At 44.0% G+C, this 17,584-nt stretch overlaps 3 protein-coding genes across 6 annotated transcripts; 2 read left to right on the top strand and 1 right to left on the bottom strand.

Moving 5' to 3' along the window:
• Positions 1-236: 236 nt before the first annotated feature.
• Positions 237-2,804, top strand: LOC104768173 (uncharacterized). Its single transcript, XM_087501301.1, has 2 exons — positions 237-2,373; positions 2,476-2,804. Exons 1-2 carry the CDS (start codon positions 237-239, stop codon positions 2,802-2,804), a joined length of 2,466 nt encoding a protein of 821 aa, XP_087357427.1.
• Positions 2,805-11,123: 8,319 nt separating this feature from the next.
• LOC104767158 (uncharacterized) lies at positions 11,124-13,677 on the bottom strand. 4 transcript variants are annotated; one of them, XM_087502345.1, is made up of 5 exons: positions 13,559-13,677; positions 13,406-13,458; positions 12,562-13,301; positions 12,085-12,449; positions 11,124-11,907 (listed from the first exon to the last, which is right to left on the bottom strand). In XM_087502345.1, exons 3-5 carry the CDS (start codon positions 12,734-12,736, stop codon positions 11,380-11,382), a joined length of 1,068 nt encoding a protein of 355 aa, XP_087358471.1. In that variant the 5' UTR covers positions 12,737-13,301; positions 13,406-13,458; positions 13,559-13,677; the 3' UTR covers positions 11,124-11,379. The 4 variants fall into 4 exon arrangements, with proteins under 4 accessions (XP_087358471.1, XP_019097110.2, XP_019097108.2 ...); XM_019241565.2 differs by having other exon boundaries at positions 12,562-12,687; XM_019241563.2 differs by having other exon boundaries at positions 12,562-13,258; positions 13,559-13,671.
• A 1,296-nt stretch (positions 13,678-14,973) lies between these two features.
• LOC147920938 (uncharacterized) lies at positions 14,974-17,183 on the top strand. Its single transcript, XM_087501300.1, has 4 exons — positions 14,974-15,037; positions 15,291-15,749; positions 15,862-16,226; positions 16,404-17,183. The coding sequence occupies exons 1-4, from the start codon at positions 14,974-14,976 to the stop codon at positions 16,929-16,931; spliced, it is 1,416 nt and encodes a 471-aa protein (XP_087357426.1). The 3' UTR covers positions 16,932-17,183.
• The last annotated feature ends 401 nt before the right edge of the window (positions 17,184-17,584 follow it).

Raw genomic sequence — 17,584 nt, 5'->3', positions numbered from 1 at the left:
TTTTTATTAATCAAATATCGAGAGCAAAAGCAAGTTACTTCACGAAACCACAAGACGCACGACTTAGTTCATAGATTTACTCGCTGCGCTTGATTTCTTGTACTTTGCGATCGATATTTGATTAATAAAAATACTATTCGACTATTTCTATCTCGTTTTCCGTAGACTCTAAACAAATCGATTATTTTTGCCCAAACAATTGGCGCTAGAAGGAGGGGAAAAGTAATCTACGTGAGATGACAGGAAACAGAAGTGATATGACCAATGTCGAAGCGTCTGTCGCCGCTCAGCTGGAAGCCCTGACTGCCAAGATGAACGAGACGGTGCAGAAGCTGACGCAAATCGAGGCCGATAACGCTAGGCTACGGGAGGAGAACGCTTTGCTGGCAATAGCAGTGAGAGCTTTTACCGAAGCAAGCTCTAGATTTTGTGGCGTGCACGTCAATCGGATGCAAGACCTTAACTCAACTCCTGCAGCTACCCGAACAACGACCGCGACTGAAGACGGACGACTAGAGACTCCATGGGAGGAGAATAACGGACAAAATCCTAATATAAGGCAAACTCGCGAGAACCTTGTCCGAGAAGACAACACGGATCAACAACGAACCGTTAACATACCGCACGTTACAGGAGTCAAACATGAACCACACACCATGTCAGCTGAAGCCGCCTACTTGGAAGCTATGCTTACAAAGCGTTTGGGTGCAGTAAAAGCCATGATCGGACGACTGCCAGGAGTGGCTCCACCAATTCGAAAAAGCAACTTGCACTCGTATGCCGATACACCTTTTTCTGATGAAATTGCACTCACGGAGATGCCGAGAAAATTCACGTTACCAACAATGAAGATGTATGATGGAACAGCCGACCCCGATGACCATATAGCACAATACAAGCAACGAATGTTCACGACGGCCATCCAAAAAGAGTGCAGGGAAGCTACTATGTGCAAGGGTTTTGGCTCAAGCCTAACGGGCGCAGCACTTCAGTGGTTTATCAACCTGCCAAACGGCTCGATCAACTCGTTTGCATCATTGACAGATCTCTTCATTGAGCAATTCGCAAGCAGCAGGAACCTGGAGAAGACAGCGGATGACCTTTACGAGGTACGACAAAAGAGAGACGAGTCGTTGCGTGCCTATGTGGGACGCTTCAACAAGGAAAAAGTATCGATACCCAGTTGCAACACGTCAACCGCCATCTCCGCATTTAAAAGAGGCTTGCTTCCAGACGGTGACTTGTACAAGGAGCTTACGAAGTATCAGTGCAGAACGATGGAAGACGTGCTTTCACGCGCATGGGCGCAGATAAAGTGGGAGGAAGACTCGGCTTATCGCCAGCGACGTTCACCACGATCTGATTCACGTGTGGTGAGAAACGAGAGGTCGAGTAGAGACGAAAAACCTTACCAAAGACCTAAGGACGAGAACACAAAGAGTGGAAGAAAGAACACGCATCGACCATTGAGTGGAGCAGACGACGTCAAACCTAGATCATCAACATGGCCAGATATCAGTAACCTTTCAATCTCGCACGCACATTTAGTCGGTGTACTGAAGGAGATGGGTGAAAACGTGAGATGGCCTCCAAAGATGAAGGCACCTGACAACAAGCGTAACACCTCAAGGTGGTGTGAGTTCCATAATGATCACGGCCACATGACAGAAGATTGCAGCTCATTGAGGATGGAAGTGAATGAGCTGTTGAAAAAAGGATATTTGAGAGAATACTTATCTGACAAAACCCGCAACCGCCTGGAAGGCGAAAACAATAAACAAAAAGCAATTACCGATGGTCCGGCTTCACCCCCAAAACATGATCGAGTCATTAACGTTATCTCTGGAGGATCAGAGATAAGTGGAATAACTCACTCAGCTGCAAAAAGAAATACCAGAGCTGTCAGGAACTCTCAAAATAAAGGACACGCTACACAAGGCGACACACCGTCATACAGCATAACTTTTACGACTGATAAAAGCAGCGTACCAACTCTGCATCACGATGCGTTAGTCGTACAAATGACAGTGGCTAACTCTTTGATGAAGAGAATATTAATCGACAATGGAAGCTCAACAAACATCCTTTATATGCAAGCATACAAAGAGTTGGGTCTTGATGAAGGAGGATTGACACGAAAATCTATCCCTTTAGTAGGGTTCAGCGGTGAGGTCAAACAGAGTATTGGTGAAGTGACACTTCCGGTATATGCTGAGGGAGTTAACAAACACACAAAATTTTTGGTAGTGGATTGTGCTTCGGCGTACAATGCTATCATGGGACGCCCTTGGATTCGCGACATGGGTGCTGTTCCATCAACCCTACACCAAACTATCAAGTTTCCCACCCCATGGGGAGTGAAAGAGATATTAGGTGAACAAGAAAGCTCACATTCATGCTACCAAACTACCTTGAAGGGAAAGGGTCAACAATTATAGCAATTACAGAAGCCACCGCTGGTACCTCATGGCGAAGAACCAGAGGTGGAACAACTAGATGAGGTGTCGTTACTCGAAGGTCATCCCGACAAACGGGAAAATGTGGGTTCGAAACTCCCAACCGATATACGGAAGAGGCTTGTCGATTTCCTTAGATCAAACGCTGACTGTTTTGCTTGGACTCACGCGGACATGCCTGGAATTGATCCAGATGTCATAATGCATCAACTTGAAGTAGATCCAGATCATCAACCAGTCAGGCAAAAACGAAGGAAGTTTGCACCTGAACGCGACTCGATAATTAACAAAGAGGTCCAAAATCTCTTGGATGCTGGGTTCATACGTGAAGTGAAGTATCCGGATTGACTAGCCAATGTGGTGGTCGTTCGAAAGAAAAACGGGAAGTGGCGGGTCTGTATAGATTTCACCGATCTAAACAAGGCATGTCCTAAAGACCCATTCCCGTTACCTCACATCGACAAGCTCGTAGACGCTACCGCTGGACACCAACTGATGAGCTTCATGGATGCCTTTAGCGGCTACAATCAGATTCTAATGCCTCCAGACGACCAAGAGAAGACGACATTCATGACTACACGAGGCATATACTGCTACAAAGTGATGTCGTTCGGTTTAAAGAACGCTGGCTCCACTTACCAAAGACTAGTGAACATGATGTTTGCTAGCCAAATCGGTCAAACTATGGAGGTTTATATCAACGATATGCTGGTAAAGTCGTTGGTGGCAGAGGACCACATAGTACATCTACATCAAGCCTTCACTACACTGCGCAAATACAACATGAAGCTAAACCCTTCAAAGTGTTCGTTTGGTGTTAGTTCAGGCAAGTTCCTTGGGTACATTGTCACGTTCCGAGGAATAGAAGCTAATCCAGACCAAATCAGAGCAATCCAGGGCATTACTCCTCCAAGAAACGTGAAAGACGTGCAGAAGCTCACTGGAAGGATGGCTGCTCTCAGCAGATTTATCTCGAGACTTTCTGATAGATCTCACCCGTTCTTTGCTGCCTTAAGAAAGCCGAAGCCAAAAGACTTTATATGGGACGACAAGTGTGAGGAAGCACTAAAGCATTTGAAGGAGTACCTCACGACACCTCCAGTTTTGTCAAAGGCCAAAGATGGAGAAGTGTTGTTACTGTATCTTGCTGTATCAGAACATGCCGTCAGTGGAGTCCTCGTACGCGAGGAAGGGAGCAAACAATATCCGGTGTACTATGTGAGCAAGTCTCTCTTAGAAGCCGAAACAAGATACAGCCACCTAGAAAAACTAGCGCTTGCATTGATAACAGCGGCAAGGAAGCTGCGTCCTTACTTCCAAGCCCATCCTATCGTGCTAGTAACTTCGTCTCCTATAAAAGTGGTGCTCCACAAACCAAAGGTGTCAGGGAGATTGGCTAAGTGGGCAGTCGAACTTGGAGAGTATGACGTCATTTATAGACCGACCACAGCCACAAAATCGCAAGCATTAGCTGATTTTGTTGCTGAATTCGCACCAAGCATGGTCCGAGAAGTGATAGAAGAGGTAAAAACGCTTCTGGATGGGACAAGAAACGGGGAATGGAAGCTCTATGTCGATGGTTCTAGCAACATTAGAGGAACTGGTCCCGGCCTAGTTCTCATGTCTCCAACAGGCGATACAGCTTCGAGAGCAGTCAGATGCAACTTCCGGGCTACTAACAATGAAGCAGAATTAGAGGCACTGATAGCAGGACTATCGTTGGCTCGAGAACTCGGAGCTCAAAACTTAGAAGTGTTTAGCGACTCGCAGTTAGTCGTCAATCAAACCCAAGGGGATTACCAAGCCAAGGATTCTAGTATGGCTAGATACTTGAGTGTAGTGAAGGAGCTTATCAAAGCGTTTGGTAGCTGCAAGATTAGTCAAATTCCGAGAGAAGAGAACAATCATGCAGATGCACTCGCTAACCTTGGATCCGCACTCAAAACTGACACTTCAGTTAATGTACCGCTACTGATTCTACAGTGGCCAGCGACTAAAAAAGACATAGAAAAGCAAGATACTTCACGAAACCACAAGGCTCACGACTCAGTTCATAGATTGACTCACTGCGCTTGATTTCTTGTACTTCGCGATCGATATTTGATTAATAAAAGCAACTATTCAACATCTGTTTCTTGTTTTCGTAGTCTTTGAACGAATCGATTAATTTTGCTCAAACAATTGGCGCTAGAAGGAGGGGAAAAGTAATCTACGTGAGATGACAGGAAACAGAAGTGATACGACCAATGTCGAAGCATCTGTCGCCGCTCAGCTGGAAGCCCTGACTGCCAAGATGAACGAGACGGTGCAGAAGCTGACGCAAATCGAGGCCGATAACGCTAGGCTACGGGAGGAGAACGCTTCGCTGGCGACAGCAGGGAGAGCTTTTACCGAAGCAAGCTCTAGATTTCGTGGCGTGCACGTCAATCGGATGCAAGACCTTAACTCAACTCCTGCAGCTACCCGAACAACGACCGCGACTGAAGACGGACGACTAGAGACTCCACGGGAGGAGAATAACGGACAAAATCCTAATATAAGGCAAACTCGCGAGAACCTTGTCCGAGAAGACAACACGGATCAACAACGAACCGTTAACATACCGCACGTTACAGGAGTCGAACATGAACCACACACCATGTCAGCTGAAGCCGCCTACTTGGAAGCTATGCTTACAAAGCGTTTGGGTGCAGTAGAAGCCATGATCGGACGACTGCCAGGAGTGGCTCCACCAATTCGAAAAAGCAACTTGCACTCGTATGCTGATACACCTTTTTCTGATGAAATTGCACTCACGGAGATGCCGAGAAAATTCACGTTACCAACAATGAAGATGTATGATGGAATAGCCGACCCGGATGACCATATAGCACAATACAAGCAACAAATGTTCACGACGGCCATCCAAAAAGAGTGCAGGGAAGCTACTATGTGCAAGGGTTTTGGCTCAAGCCTAACGGGCGCAGCACTTCAGTGGTTTATCAACCTGCCAAACGGCTCGATCAACTCGTTTGCATCATTGACAGATCTCTTCGTTGAGCAATTCGCAAGCAGCAGGAACCTGGAGAAGACAGCGGATGACCTTTACGAGGTACGACAAAAGAGAGACGAGTCGTTGCGTGCCTATGTGGGACGCTTCAACAAGGAAAAAGTATCGATACCCAGTTGCAACACGTCAACCGCCATCTCCGCATTTAAAAGAGGCTTGCTTCCAGACGGTGACTTGTACAAGGAGCTTACGAAGTATCAGTGCAGAACGATGGAAGACGTGCTTTCACGCGCATGGGCGCAGATAAAGTGGGAGGAAGACTCGGCTTATCGCCAGCGACGTTCACCACGATCTGATTCACGTGTGGTGAGAAACGAGAGGTCGAGTAGAGACGACAAACCTTACCAAAGACCTAAGGACGAGAACACAAAGAGTGGAAGAAAGAACACGCATCGACCATTGAGTGGAGCAGACGACGTCAAACCTAGATCATCAACATGGCCAGATATCAGTAACCTTTCAATCTCGCACGCACATTTAGTCAGTGTACTGAAGGAGATGGGTGAAAACGTGAGATGGCCTCCAAAGATGAAGGCACCTGACAACAAGCGTAACACCTCAAGGTGGTGTGAGTTCCACAATGATCACGGCCACATGACAGAAGATTGCATCTCATTGAGGATGGAAGTGAATGAGCTGTTGAAAAAAGGATATTTGAGAGAATACTTATCTGACAAAACCCGCAACCGCATGGAAGGCGAAAACAATAAGCAAAAAGCAATTACCGATGGTCCGGCTTCACCCCCAAAACATGATCGAGTCATTAACGTTATCTCTGGAGGATCAGAGATAAGTGGAATAACTCACTCAGATGCAAAAAGAAATACCAGAGCTGTCAGGAACTCTCAAAATAAAGGACACGCTACACAAGGCGACACACCGTCATACAGCATAACTTTTACGACTGATAAAAGCAGCGTACCAACTCTGCATCACGATGCGTTAGTCGTACAAATGACAGTGGCTAACTCTTTGATGAAGAGAATATTAATCGACAATGGAAGCTCAACAAACATCCTTTATATGCAAGCATACAAAGAGTTGGGTCTTGATGAAGGAGGATTGACACGAAAATCTATCCCTTTAGTAGGGTTCAGCGGTGAGGTCAAACAGAGTATTGGTGAAGTGACACTTCCGGTATATGCTGAGGGAGTTAACAAACACACAAAATTTTTGGTAGTGGATTGTGCTTCGGCGTACAATGCTATCATGGGACGCCCTTGGATTCGCGACATGGGTGCTGTTCCATCAACCCTACACCAAACTATCAAGTTTCCCACCCCATGGGGAGTGAAAGAGATATTAGGTGAACAAGAAAGCTCACATTCATGCTACCAAACTACCTTGAAGGGAAAGGGTCAACAATTATAGCAATTACAGAAGCCACCGCTGGTACCTCATGGCGAAGAACCAGAGGTGGAACAACTAGATGAGGTGTCGTTACTCGAAGGTCATCCCGACAAACGGGTAAATGTGGGTTCGAAACTCCCAACCGATATACGGAAGAGGCTTGTCGATTTCCTTAGATCAAACGCTGACTGTTTTGCTTGGACTCACGCGGACATGCCTGGAATTGATCCAGATGTCATAATGCATCAACTTGAAGTAGATCCAGATCATCAACCAGTCAGGCAAAAACGAAGGAAGTTTGCACCTGAACGCGACTCGATAATTAACAAAGAGGTCCAAAATCTCTTGGATGCTGGGTTCATACGTGAAGTGAAGTATCCGGATTGACTAGCCAATGTGGTGGTCGTTCGAAAGAAAAACGGGAAGTGGCGGGTCTGTATAGATTTCACCGATCTAAACAAGGCATGTCCTAAAGACCCATTCCCGTTACCTCACATCGACAAGCTCGTAGACGCTACCGCTGGACACCAACTGATGAGCTTCATGGATGCCTTTAGCGGCTACAATCAGATTCTAATGCCTCCATACGACCAAGAGAAGACGACATTCATGACTACACGAGGCATATACTGCTACAAAGTGATGCCGTTCGGTTTAAAGAACGCTGGCTCCACTTACCAAAGACTAGTGAACATGATGTTTTCTAGCCAAATCGGTCAAACTATGGAGGTTTATATCGACGATATGCTGGTAAAGTCGTTGGTGGCAGAGGACCACATAGTACATCTACATCAAGCCTTCACTACACTGCGCAAATACAACATGAAGCTAAACCCTTCAAAGTGTTCGTTTGGTGTTAGTTCAGGCAAGTTCCTTGGGTACATTGTCACGTTCCGAGGAATAGAAGCTAATCCAGACCAAATCAGAGCAATCCAGGGCATTACTCCTCCAAGAAACGTGAAAGACGTGCAGAAGCTCACTGGAAGGATGGCTGCTCTCAGCAGATTTATCTCGAGACTTTCTGATAGATCTCACCCGTTCTTTGCTGCCTTAAGAAAGCCGAAGCCAAAAGACTTTATATGGGACGACAAGTGTGAGGAAGCACTAAAGCATTTGAAGGAGTACCTCACGACACCTCCAGTTTTGTCAAAGGCCAAAGATGGAGAAGTGTTGTTACTGTATCTTGCTGTATCAGAACATGCCGTCAGTGGAGTCCTCGTACGCGAGGAAGGGAGCAAACAATATCCGGTGTACTATGTGAGCAAGTCTCTCTTAGAAGCCGAAACAAGATACAGCCACCTAGAAAAACTAGCGCTTGCATTGATAACAGCGGCAAGGAAGCTGCGTCCTTACTTCCAAGCCCATCCTATCGTGCTAGTAACTTCGTCTCCTATAAAAGCGGTGCTCCACAAACCAAAGGTGTCAGGGAGATTGGCTAAGTGGGCAGTCGAACTTGGAGAGTATGACGTCATTTATAGACCGACCACAGCCACAAAATCGCAAGCATTAGCTGATTTTGTTGCTGAATTCGCACCAAGCATGGTCCGAGAAGTGATAGAAGAGGTAAAAACGCTTCTGGATGGGACAAGAAACGGGGAATGGAAGCTCTATGTCGATGGTTCTAGCAACATTAGAGGAACTGGTCTCGGCCTAGTTCTCATGTCTCCAACAGGCGATACAGCTTCGAGAGCAGTCAGATGCAACTTCCGGGCTACTAACAATGAAGCAGAATATGAGGCACTGATAGCAGGACTAACGTTGGCTCGAGAACTCGGAGCTCAAAACTTAGAAGTGTTTAGCGACTCGCAGTTAGTCGTCAATCAAACCCAAGGGGATTACCAAGCCAAGGATTCTAGTATGGCTAGATACTTCAGTGTAGTGAAGGAGCTTATCAAAGCGTTTGGTAGCTGCAAGATTAGTCAAATTCCGAGAGAAGAGAACAATCATGCAGATGCACTCGCTAACCTTGGATCCGCACTCAAAACTGACACTTCAGTTAATGTACCCCTACTGATTCTACAGTGGCCAACGACTAAAAAAGACATAGAAAAGCAAGAGTCTTGCGTCGTGACGACAAGCGAAACATCGAGTTGGATGACGTCAATACTCAACTATCTTCGAGACGGCGTGTTGCCACTGGATCGCGCTGAATGTAGAAAGATCAAGCAGCAAGCTGCACGATATATTCTCAATGGAGGACAATTATATCGTAGATCATTCTCTGGACCTTATTTGAAGTGTATTACGGCGAGTGAAGCTCAATTAGTCTTGGCCGAGCTACATTTAGGAGAATGTGGAAATCACTCTGGCGCGCGAAATCTAGTGCTAAGAGCCAAGAGGGCCGGATACTACTGGACGACGATGAACGAGGATGCTGTACGATTCGTTCGTCACTGTGACAAATGTCAAAGGTTTGCAAATGTCTCAAGACTGCCACCAGAAAATTTAAAGACAATCAGTTCTCCATGGCCATTCATGAAGTGGGGCATGGATATAGTCGGAAAATTACCAACAGCGCCAGCTCAGAAAGTTTTCCTACTGGCTGTGACTGACTACTTTACAAAGTGGGTGGAAGTAGAGGTGTTCAGCCAAGTCAGAGCGCAAGAAATCAGTAGCTTTATATGGAAGAATGTTATATGCAAATTTGGGGTACCTCATGAGATTGTCACTGACAACGGACCCCAATTTGCATGTAACAAGTTTAAAGATTTCTGCGACAATTGGGGCATAAAATTAAGCTTCGCAACACCAAGGCACCTGCAGTCTAATGGTCAAGCAGAATCGTCAAACAAAACAATTGTCAAACTACTAAAGAAACGCCTAGAGAAGTCTAAAGGAAATTGGGTAGAAGAGCTTCCAGGCGTGTTGTGGGCTTATCGTACCACTACTAAATCATCGACCGGTGAAACACCGTTTTCACTCGTGTATGGAATGGAAGCGGTAATACCCTGTGAAGTAGGCGTAAAAACGGCACGAACCGAACACCCTAACTTGCAGGAGAACGAGAAGCTGATGTGTCTCGAACTTGATCTACTAGACGAGAAACGAGAGACAGCGAAAATAACCAATTGGTGCTATCAACAGGAAGTGGCTAGGAGCTACAACAAAAATGTGCGCACACGGACGTTTCAGGTAGGAGACTGGGTCTTGCGACGTACTTTTCAAAATACAATGGAACAAGGAGCTGGGAAACTCGGTCCCATTTGGGAAGGTCCTTACAAGGTCATCGAAGTTCGTGGGTCAGGAGCCTATAAGCTGCAAAACCATGAAGGAAAAAATCTTCCTAACAGCTGGAATGCCCTGCATCTGAAGAAATACTACTTTTAGTGCTTTTGTTTTTTGGTTTTTCACCATTTATTTTTGGTGTTCTTTGATTTTCCCGAGGATTTTCACTACATGTCTCAAGTTATAGACAATGGTTTTAATAAAACTTGATTTTTCGTCTACGTGACATATTTGAGAGCATAGGACACGTCCATGTGATTGTTTAACGTATTGAAACCGTTGATCCATGAACACGTGAACAATAGGCTCTCTACAAAAGATCAAGCAGCAAGCTGCACGACATATTTATTTTTGGTGTAGTCATCTAAACGCGAAACACTCGCTGCAATTACATATTAACGAGACATCGTTGTAGGAATTTAACAAATTCAGCGTCCACCTAATGGTTGGGTACGAGGTGATATACTTGACAGCAAAATACTTGCTTACAAAGAGAAATAACTTGATACTACATTAGGGAATACCATCATGATGCGAAGCATTTTTACAATGTAAAACATGCACAACGTTGTCGCACTCAAAATCTTCATAACGTAGAAAACACCTTCACGTTGTAGAAGACACCTTCACGTTGTTGAAAACATCTTCACAACGTAGAAAACATCTTCACGTTGTAGAATACATCTTCACAACGTAGAAAACACCTTCACGTTGTAGAAAACATCTTCACAACGTAGAAAACATCTTCACGTTGTAGAATGCATCTTCACAACGTAGAAAACACCTTCACGTTGTAGAAAACATCTTCACAACGTAGAAAACATCTTCACGTTGTAGAACACATCTTCACAACGTAGAAAACACCTTCACGTTGTAGAAAACATCTTCACAACGTAGAAAACATCTTCACGTTGTAGAATGCATCTTCACAACGTAGAAAACATCTTCACTAAGTAAAAAAAAAAAAAAAAAAAAAAAAAAGGAATTGTCGACAAACGTAATTCAACGTTGGTGTGAAATTCACGAAGGTCACAATAGAAATATGGATCATCGATAATAAGGTGAAACATTAATATAGCAAAAAATACAGAGATGGCAGCAAGCACTAACACCTAGTGGGATCTACGGGATGCAACAATCGTCCACTACATATGTTTACAATACTAGAAGATAATCTCCTACTCAACATGATTATAGCGGTGTTCATACGCTGTTAAATTACCGTAAAGCCAGAGTACAACAATACTCGGAAACTTTCCACAAAACATAAAACTCATAAACGAGTAGAGGTAGAGCTGGTCATGGGGGAGTGGGATCAGAAGTGCCCTGGCCGGAGTTAGCCCGCTCCTGCGCTTGGATCGAAGCAAGGGATTCTTCGAATATAGGAGGAGGCATTCCTTTAAACAGTGCTTGGCTCCGCATCACGGTGCGGTACTGTTCCTCCACTTCATCCAGTTTCCATTTTTTGTGCTCTCCCAACAAGCATTCCCGCAAGGCTTCCCATCGAGCTATGATAGCTGCTCCATTCAAGAAAAACTCAAGCTCATTCTTCAAAACGTCAACTCGTTTCCTGAGGACCGTGATCTCTTGCTGAAGCAGTTCCTTTTCCTTCAGTAAATCCAAACCTGAAGCCTGAAGATCGAGTATGGTCTGATCAAGTTCTTGCACTTTCGCTTCAAGACTAGAAATTTCATTGCTTTTCGCAGCAATGGTCTTGTGAGCAAAATCGGTTCTTGACTTCTCATTGTCCAGCTCACGCCTCAGATTCTCATTGATTTGGTGTTCAGAAGATAACTTCTTATCGACGAGATGGAAAGAAGACATTGCCTGGGTCCACAAAAAAGAGAAGAAACAAAACACGTAGTGAGTAGCATTACAAGTCAAAAGCTAAAGCAAAATTGCAAGTTCTGTTATAAACACTTGTTGAAAAGAAGCATGTGTAAAAGAAGGGAAACGTTTGGAGAACTTTGCTGCAATGGCAAAACATGTCAGTAATGAGTATACCTTGAGGAGATCAGTATAGACGCTATCAATGGTGGAGTTGGTCCCAATGTCGACCAGAGATTCAAAGTTATGAGTGAGAATCTTGCATCTCAATTCCTCGGCAGCCATAGAAGTAGTGGAGCTGGAGACTAACTCAGAGGAAGGAGATAGGACCGCAACAGTCTGAACAGTCCTAAGCCGCCTCGCCTCTGACGAATTTGTGGTGTCGTCACGAGTCTTACGCTTGTGCGTGGAAAGATCACCCAGAAACTGCACTTCATCTCCGGATGAGGAGGGATTAGCCTCTGCTAATTTCCCAGAAGCAGCCATGAACTTTGCAAAAGCATCTGATGTGGAGCTCCGCTGACCATGGGACATGTTGAAACCTGCAGAGAAGAAGCAACATGATACGTTAAGAAACGGGTGTGTCTACAAGCTCACATGGCAAGGGAGACATAAACTGGAAAAAGAAAATGAAGTCAAGTGATGCTTTCTAACCCCAGATAGAACTGTTCTCTAAAGCAAACTTGCTGGTAAGAAACTCCACAGAACGATAAAGCAACGGATGTTTTACCACTTCAAGAGCTCCATCCCTAAATGCTAGATTTGCTTTGGAACTGACACCTGCAACAAACCAAGAAGTAGGGAAACCCGGATTATCACCCACTTTCATAAAGACATATCTTTCTCGCCATCCTTCTTCAAGCGTTCTCCTGGAATGTCCCTCAAAGTCAACAGCTAAAGGTGGATGATTCCTCGTATGTAGAGAGTATCTTCCAGGTCGGTGTCAATTTTCAAAAGGAAATACGCGCACAAGACCTCTTCTACTCCTATGGTAATGGACTCCAACTCCCCAAAAGTTTGAATGGCGGTCAGCAATCTCCAGGCTGATGGGTAGAGCTGGCCAGGAGAAATTGCAAAGCGCTTAGCCACTTTTGCAATAAGGGATGGAATCACCTCCCGCAAGCCTGCCGCAAAATACAGCTCGTAAACAACGACCTCACCATGCTTTGCATCCGCTGCTCGTTCTGAGGGAAGAGGAAGCCTCAAGTTCACAGACGATGGTAAGTTGTAAGTCGTCTTCAGCTTAAGAACGTCATCCTCTTTGAAGACTGAAGGTGGGTTGTTCTGCAAGAGCTTCACCTCTAATGACACATTTCTAAGAGACATGCTAGAATCCACACTCGAACTCGACCTACGATGCACTTTCACTCTGTCACCAACGGAGGATAAGCCAGCTACAATGTCACGGTAGTCACCCATTCACGGTGAACAGTCACCTTAGAAACTGGCTACGGCCGGGTACCCATAGGGAAGTTATAGAGAGGGATTGAGAGTTTACCTGAAGATTGTCAAGGGGAAAGAGACTATGAGGAAAACTGAAACCGATTGCCACTGGGGAAGGTGAAATGATAAATCAGAAAAAATAATCAATGGTCTACACAAATGGAAGGAATAGAAAATTCTTGTTAAGGAGCAGGAAAAATCGACTTACCCAAGATTATTCAAGAAAATAGTCAATGGGATCTGAGAAAAGTTTCTTCGAGCAACAAAAAAACACAGCCGCAAATGGCTTAGGGTTCACAAACAGTGGCAAGTGAGAAAGACGACAGCAAAAAGAAATGGGTCTATAGTGCTGCTTATGGGCCAGTGTTATCTCGTAATGGGCCACAAGATAAAGCGAGAGTACAAGTCCATTTGCGTTAAGAAGTCTACGCCAGACTCAAGGTAATGTGTCATATGCTTTGGTAAATTATTATTTATACCTATGGATTTATTAAAATAATATCATCTGTCTACACTACTCTCTAAATTCTTATTAAAAAAAAGAGAATGGGGGGCAAACTGTTGGGCATAATTTTGATCATAAAAATTATAATAGATAAATTCTATTATAATTGTGATATATTCTATAAATAATGGAGAATTATGTATTCTCTAGAAGACTATATTGATATGGGCCGTAACGGCAAGCATTGAGTCAATACGGGCCGTAACTGGACCTTGACACCGACTGCGTTCCTTTGACGAAATGACATCATCAAGAGAATATTCGAAGTTGATCTCATCAAGAGAATATTCGAAGTTGATCTCATCAGGGAATATTGGAAAACGACCTTATCTCATAAAGAGGCGGTTACACGAATCCAAGTCCTATAAGGATTAGGGTTGACAAGGTTTCTCTATAAAAAGGGGAGCTACGTCTTCATGATACGACACAAAAGGGAGAGCAAAAGCAAGATACTTCACGAAACCACAAGGCTCACGACTCAGTTCATAGATTGACTCACTGCGCTTGATTTCTTGTACTTCGCGATCGATATTTGATTAATAAAAGCAACTATTCAACATCTGTTTCTTGTTTCCGTAGTCTTTGAACGAATCGATTAATTTTGCTCAAACAATCCTTTAGCTGCAAGTTCACAAACGTACATATATTATATAGCATACTAATCACAGAAGCAAACATGCAAACCATAACAGTTGGACAAAACTCAACCGACGGCGACTTTTAAGGGTGGTGTAAGCACAACAAAATGTCACCAAACCCGGCCTATCAAAGTGGTTCCTGGGCTACCACAGGGAGTGAGTCTCACACGTTCCAGGGTTCGAAGAATGATTGTGTTGTGGTACCTTGACCTTGCGATTGCTTGTCTAGCAAGCAAGTATACATGGATTCACCAAATTAAGGTAATCTAAATTACCTCCTCTTAAAAAAAGAATTCTTAAACTGAATCATGCAGCAAACCTTCTAAATAACACAGAGGGGCTCAAATATATTTCGTCTCCCCATATTTGTAGTCTCGATATTTTCTTGCCATCATGTTTCGAAGAAGATTGTCCCGAGTGGCTATGAATTCGATCTAGTGGAGCTTTCTCATGGAAGAAGAAGGGGTAATCATCAACACAATGGTAGTGTCAGAACGGGTTTGGGTGATGCACCTCCTCGACAGAAGGTTGGTCTTGTTAGGAGGTTTCGTTCCTTGGTTTAACCATATATATTTGTTCTCTAATGTTAAGCATTTTTACGATAATCTTAGTCTTTTCTCTCCAAAAGCTTATAGTATACATATCAATTTGCAAATTTTCATCACAACTTTTGACTATCGTTGAGCTTTTTATTTTGTGCTCTTGATGAATATCTTTGTTCATATGAAAAAGGTAATTCTAGGCATATGAGCGTAACTGTTTTTGGTAGGCTTGTTCTCGTAATCTTTAACGAACAGTAATTCTATCCCTTATTGCAAAAGTGGCTAAGCGCTTTGCAATTTCTCCTGGCCAGCTCTACCCATCAGCCTGGAGATTGCTGACCGCCATTCAAACTTTTGGGGAGTTGGAGTCCATTACCATAGGAGTAGAAGAGGTCTTGTGCGCGTATTTCCTTTTGAAAATTGACACCGACCCTGGAAGATACTCTCTACATACGAGGAATCATCCACCTTTAGCTGTTGACTTTGAGGGATATTCCAGGAGAACGCTTGAAGAAGGATGGCGAGAAAGATATGTCTTTATGAAAGTGGGTGATAATCCGGGTTTCCCTACTTCTTGGTTTGTTGCAGGTGTCAGTTCCAAAGCAAATCTAGCATTTAGGGATGGAGCTCTTGAAGTGGTAAAACATCCGTTGCTTTATCGTTCTGTGGAGTTTCTTACCAGCAAGTTTGCTTTAGAGAACAGTTCTATTTGGGGTTAGAAAGCATCACTTGACTTCATTTTCTTTTTCCAGTTTATGTCTCCCTTGCCATGTGAGCTTGTAGACACACCCGTTTCTTAACGTATCATGTTGCTTCTTGTCTGCAGGTTTCAACATGTCCCATGGTCAGCGGAGCTCCACATCAGATGCTTTTGCAAAGTTCATGGCTGCTTCTGGGAAATTAGCAGAGGCTAATCCCTCCTCATCCGGAGATGAAGTGCAGTTTCTGGGTGATCTTTCCACGCACAAGCGTAAGACTCGTGACGACACCACAAATTCGTCAGAGGCGAGGCGGCTTAGGACTGTTCAGACTGTTGCGGTCCTATCTCCTTCCTCTGAGTTAGTCTCCAGCTCCACTACTTCTATGGCTGCCGAGGAATTGAGATGCAAGATTCTCACTCATAACTTTGAATCTCTGGTCGACATTGGGACCAACTCCACCATTGATAGCGTCTATACTGATCTCCTCAAGGTATACTCATTACTGACATGTTTTGCCATTGCAGCAAAGTTCTCCAAACGTTTCCCTTCTTTTACACATGCTTCTTTTCAACAAGTGTTTATAACAGAACTTGCAATTTTGCTTTAGCTTTTGACTTGTAATGCTACTCACTACGTGTTTTGTTTCTTCTCTTTTTTGTGGACCCAGGCAATGTCTTCTTTCCATCTCGTCGATAAGAAGTTATCTTCTGAACACCAAATCAATGAGAATCTGAGGCGTGAGCTGGACAATGAGAAGTCAAGAACCGATTTTGCTCACAAGACCATTGCTGCGAAAAGCAATGAAATTTCTAGTCTTGAAGCGAAAGTGCAAGAACTTGATCAGACCATACTCGATCTTCAGGCTTCAGGTTTGGATTTACTGAAGGAAAAGGAACTGCTTCAGCAAGAGATCACGGTCCTCAGGAAACGAGTTGACGTTTTGAAGAATGAGCTTGAGTTTTTCTTGAATGGAGCAGCTATCATAGCTCGATGGGAAGCCTTGCGGGAATGCTTGTTGGGAGAGCACAAAAAATGGAAACTGGATGAAGTGGAGGAACAGTACCGCACCGTGATGCGGAGCCAAGCACTGTTTAAAGGAATGCCTCCTCCTATATTCGAAGAATCCCTTGCTTCGATCCAAGCGCAGGAGCGGGCTAACTCCGGCCAGGGCACTTCTGATCCCACTCCCCCATGACCAGCTCTACCTCTACTCGTTTATGAGTTTTATGTTTTGTGGAAAGTTTCCGAGTATTGTTGTACTCTGGCTTTACGGTAATTTAACAGCGTATGAACACCGCTATAATCATGTTGAGTAGGAGATTATCTTCTAGTATTGTAAACATATGTAGTGGACGATTGTTGCATCCCGTAGATCCCACTAGGTGTTAGTGCTTGCTGCCATCTCTGTATTTTTTGCTATATTAATGTTTCACCTTATTATCGATGATCCATATTTCTATTGTGACCTTCGTGAATTTCACACCAACGTTGAATTATGTTTGTCGACAATTCCTTTTTTTTTTTTTTTTTTTTTTACTTATTGAAGATGTTTTCTACGTTGTGAAGATGCATTCTACAACGTGAAGATATTTTCTACGTTGTGAAGATGTTTTCTACAACGTGAAGGTGTTTTCTACGTTGTGAAGATGTATTCTACAACGTGAAGATGTTTTCTACGTTGTGAAGATGTTTTCTACAACGTGAAGGTGTTTTCTACGTTGTGAAGATGCATTCTACAACGTGAAGATGTTTTCTACGTTGTGAAGATGTTTTCTACAACGTGAAGGTGTTTTCTACGTTGTGAAGATGTATTCTACAACGTGAAGATGTTTTCTACGTTGTGAAGAT

The sequence above is a fragment of the Camelina sativa genome, chromosome 19 (assembly GCF_030686135.1).
Source record: "Camelina sativa cultivar CO46 ecotype springtype chromosome 19, ASM3068613v1".
Taxonomy (NCBI): Eukaryota; Viridiplantae; Streptophyta; class Magnoliopsida; order Brassicales; family Brassicaceae; genus Camelina; species Camelina sativa.
Note: the sequence above shows the minus strand (reverse complement) of the source record. Positions and strands in the feature narration are given on the sequence as shown.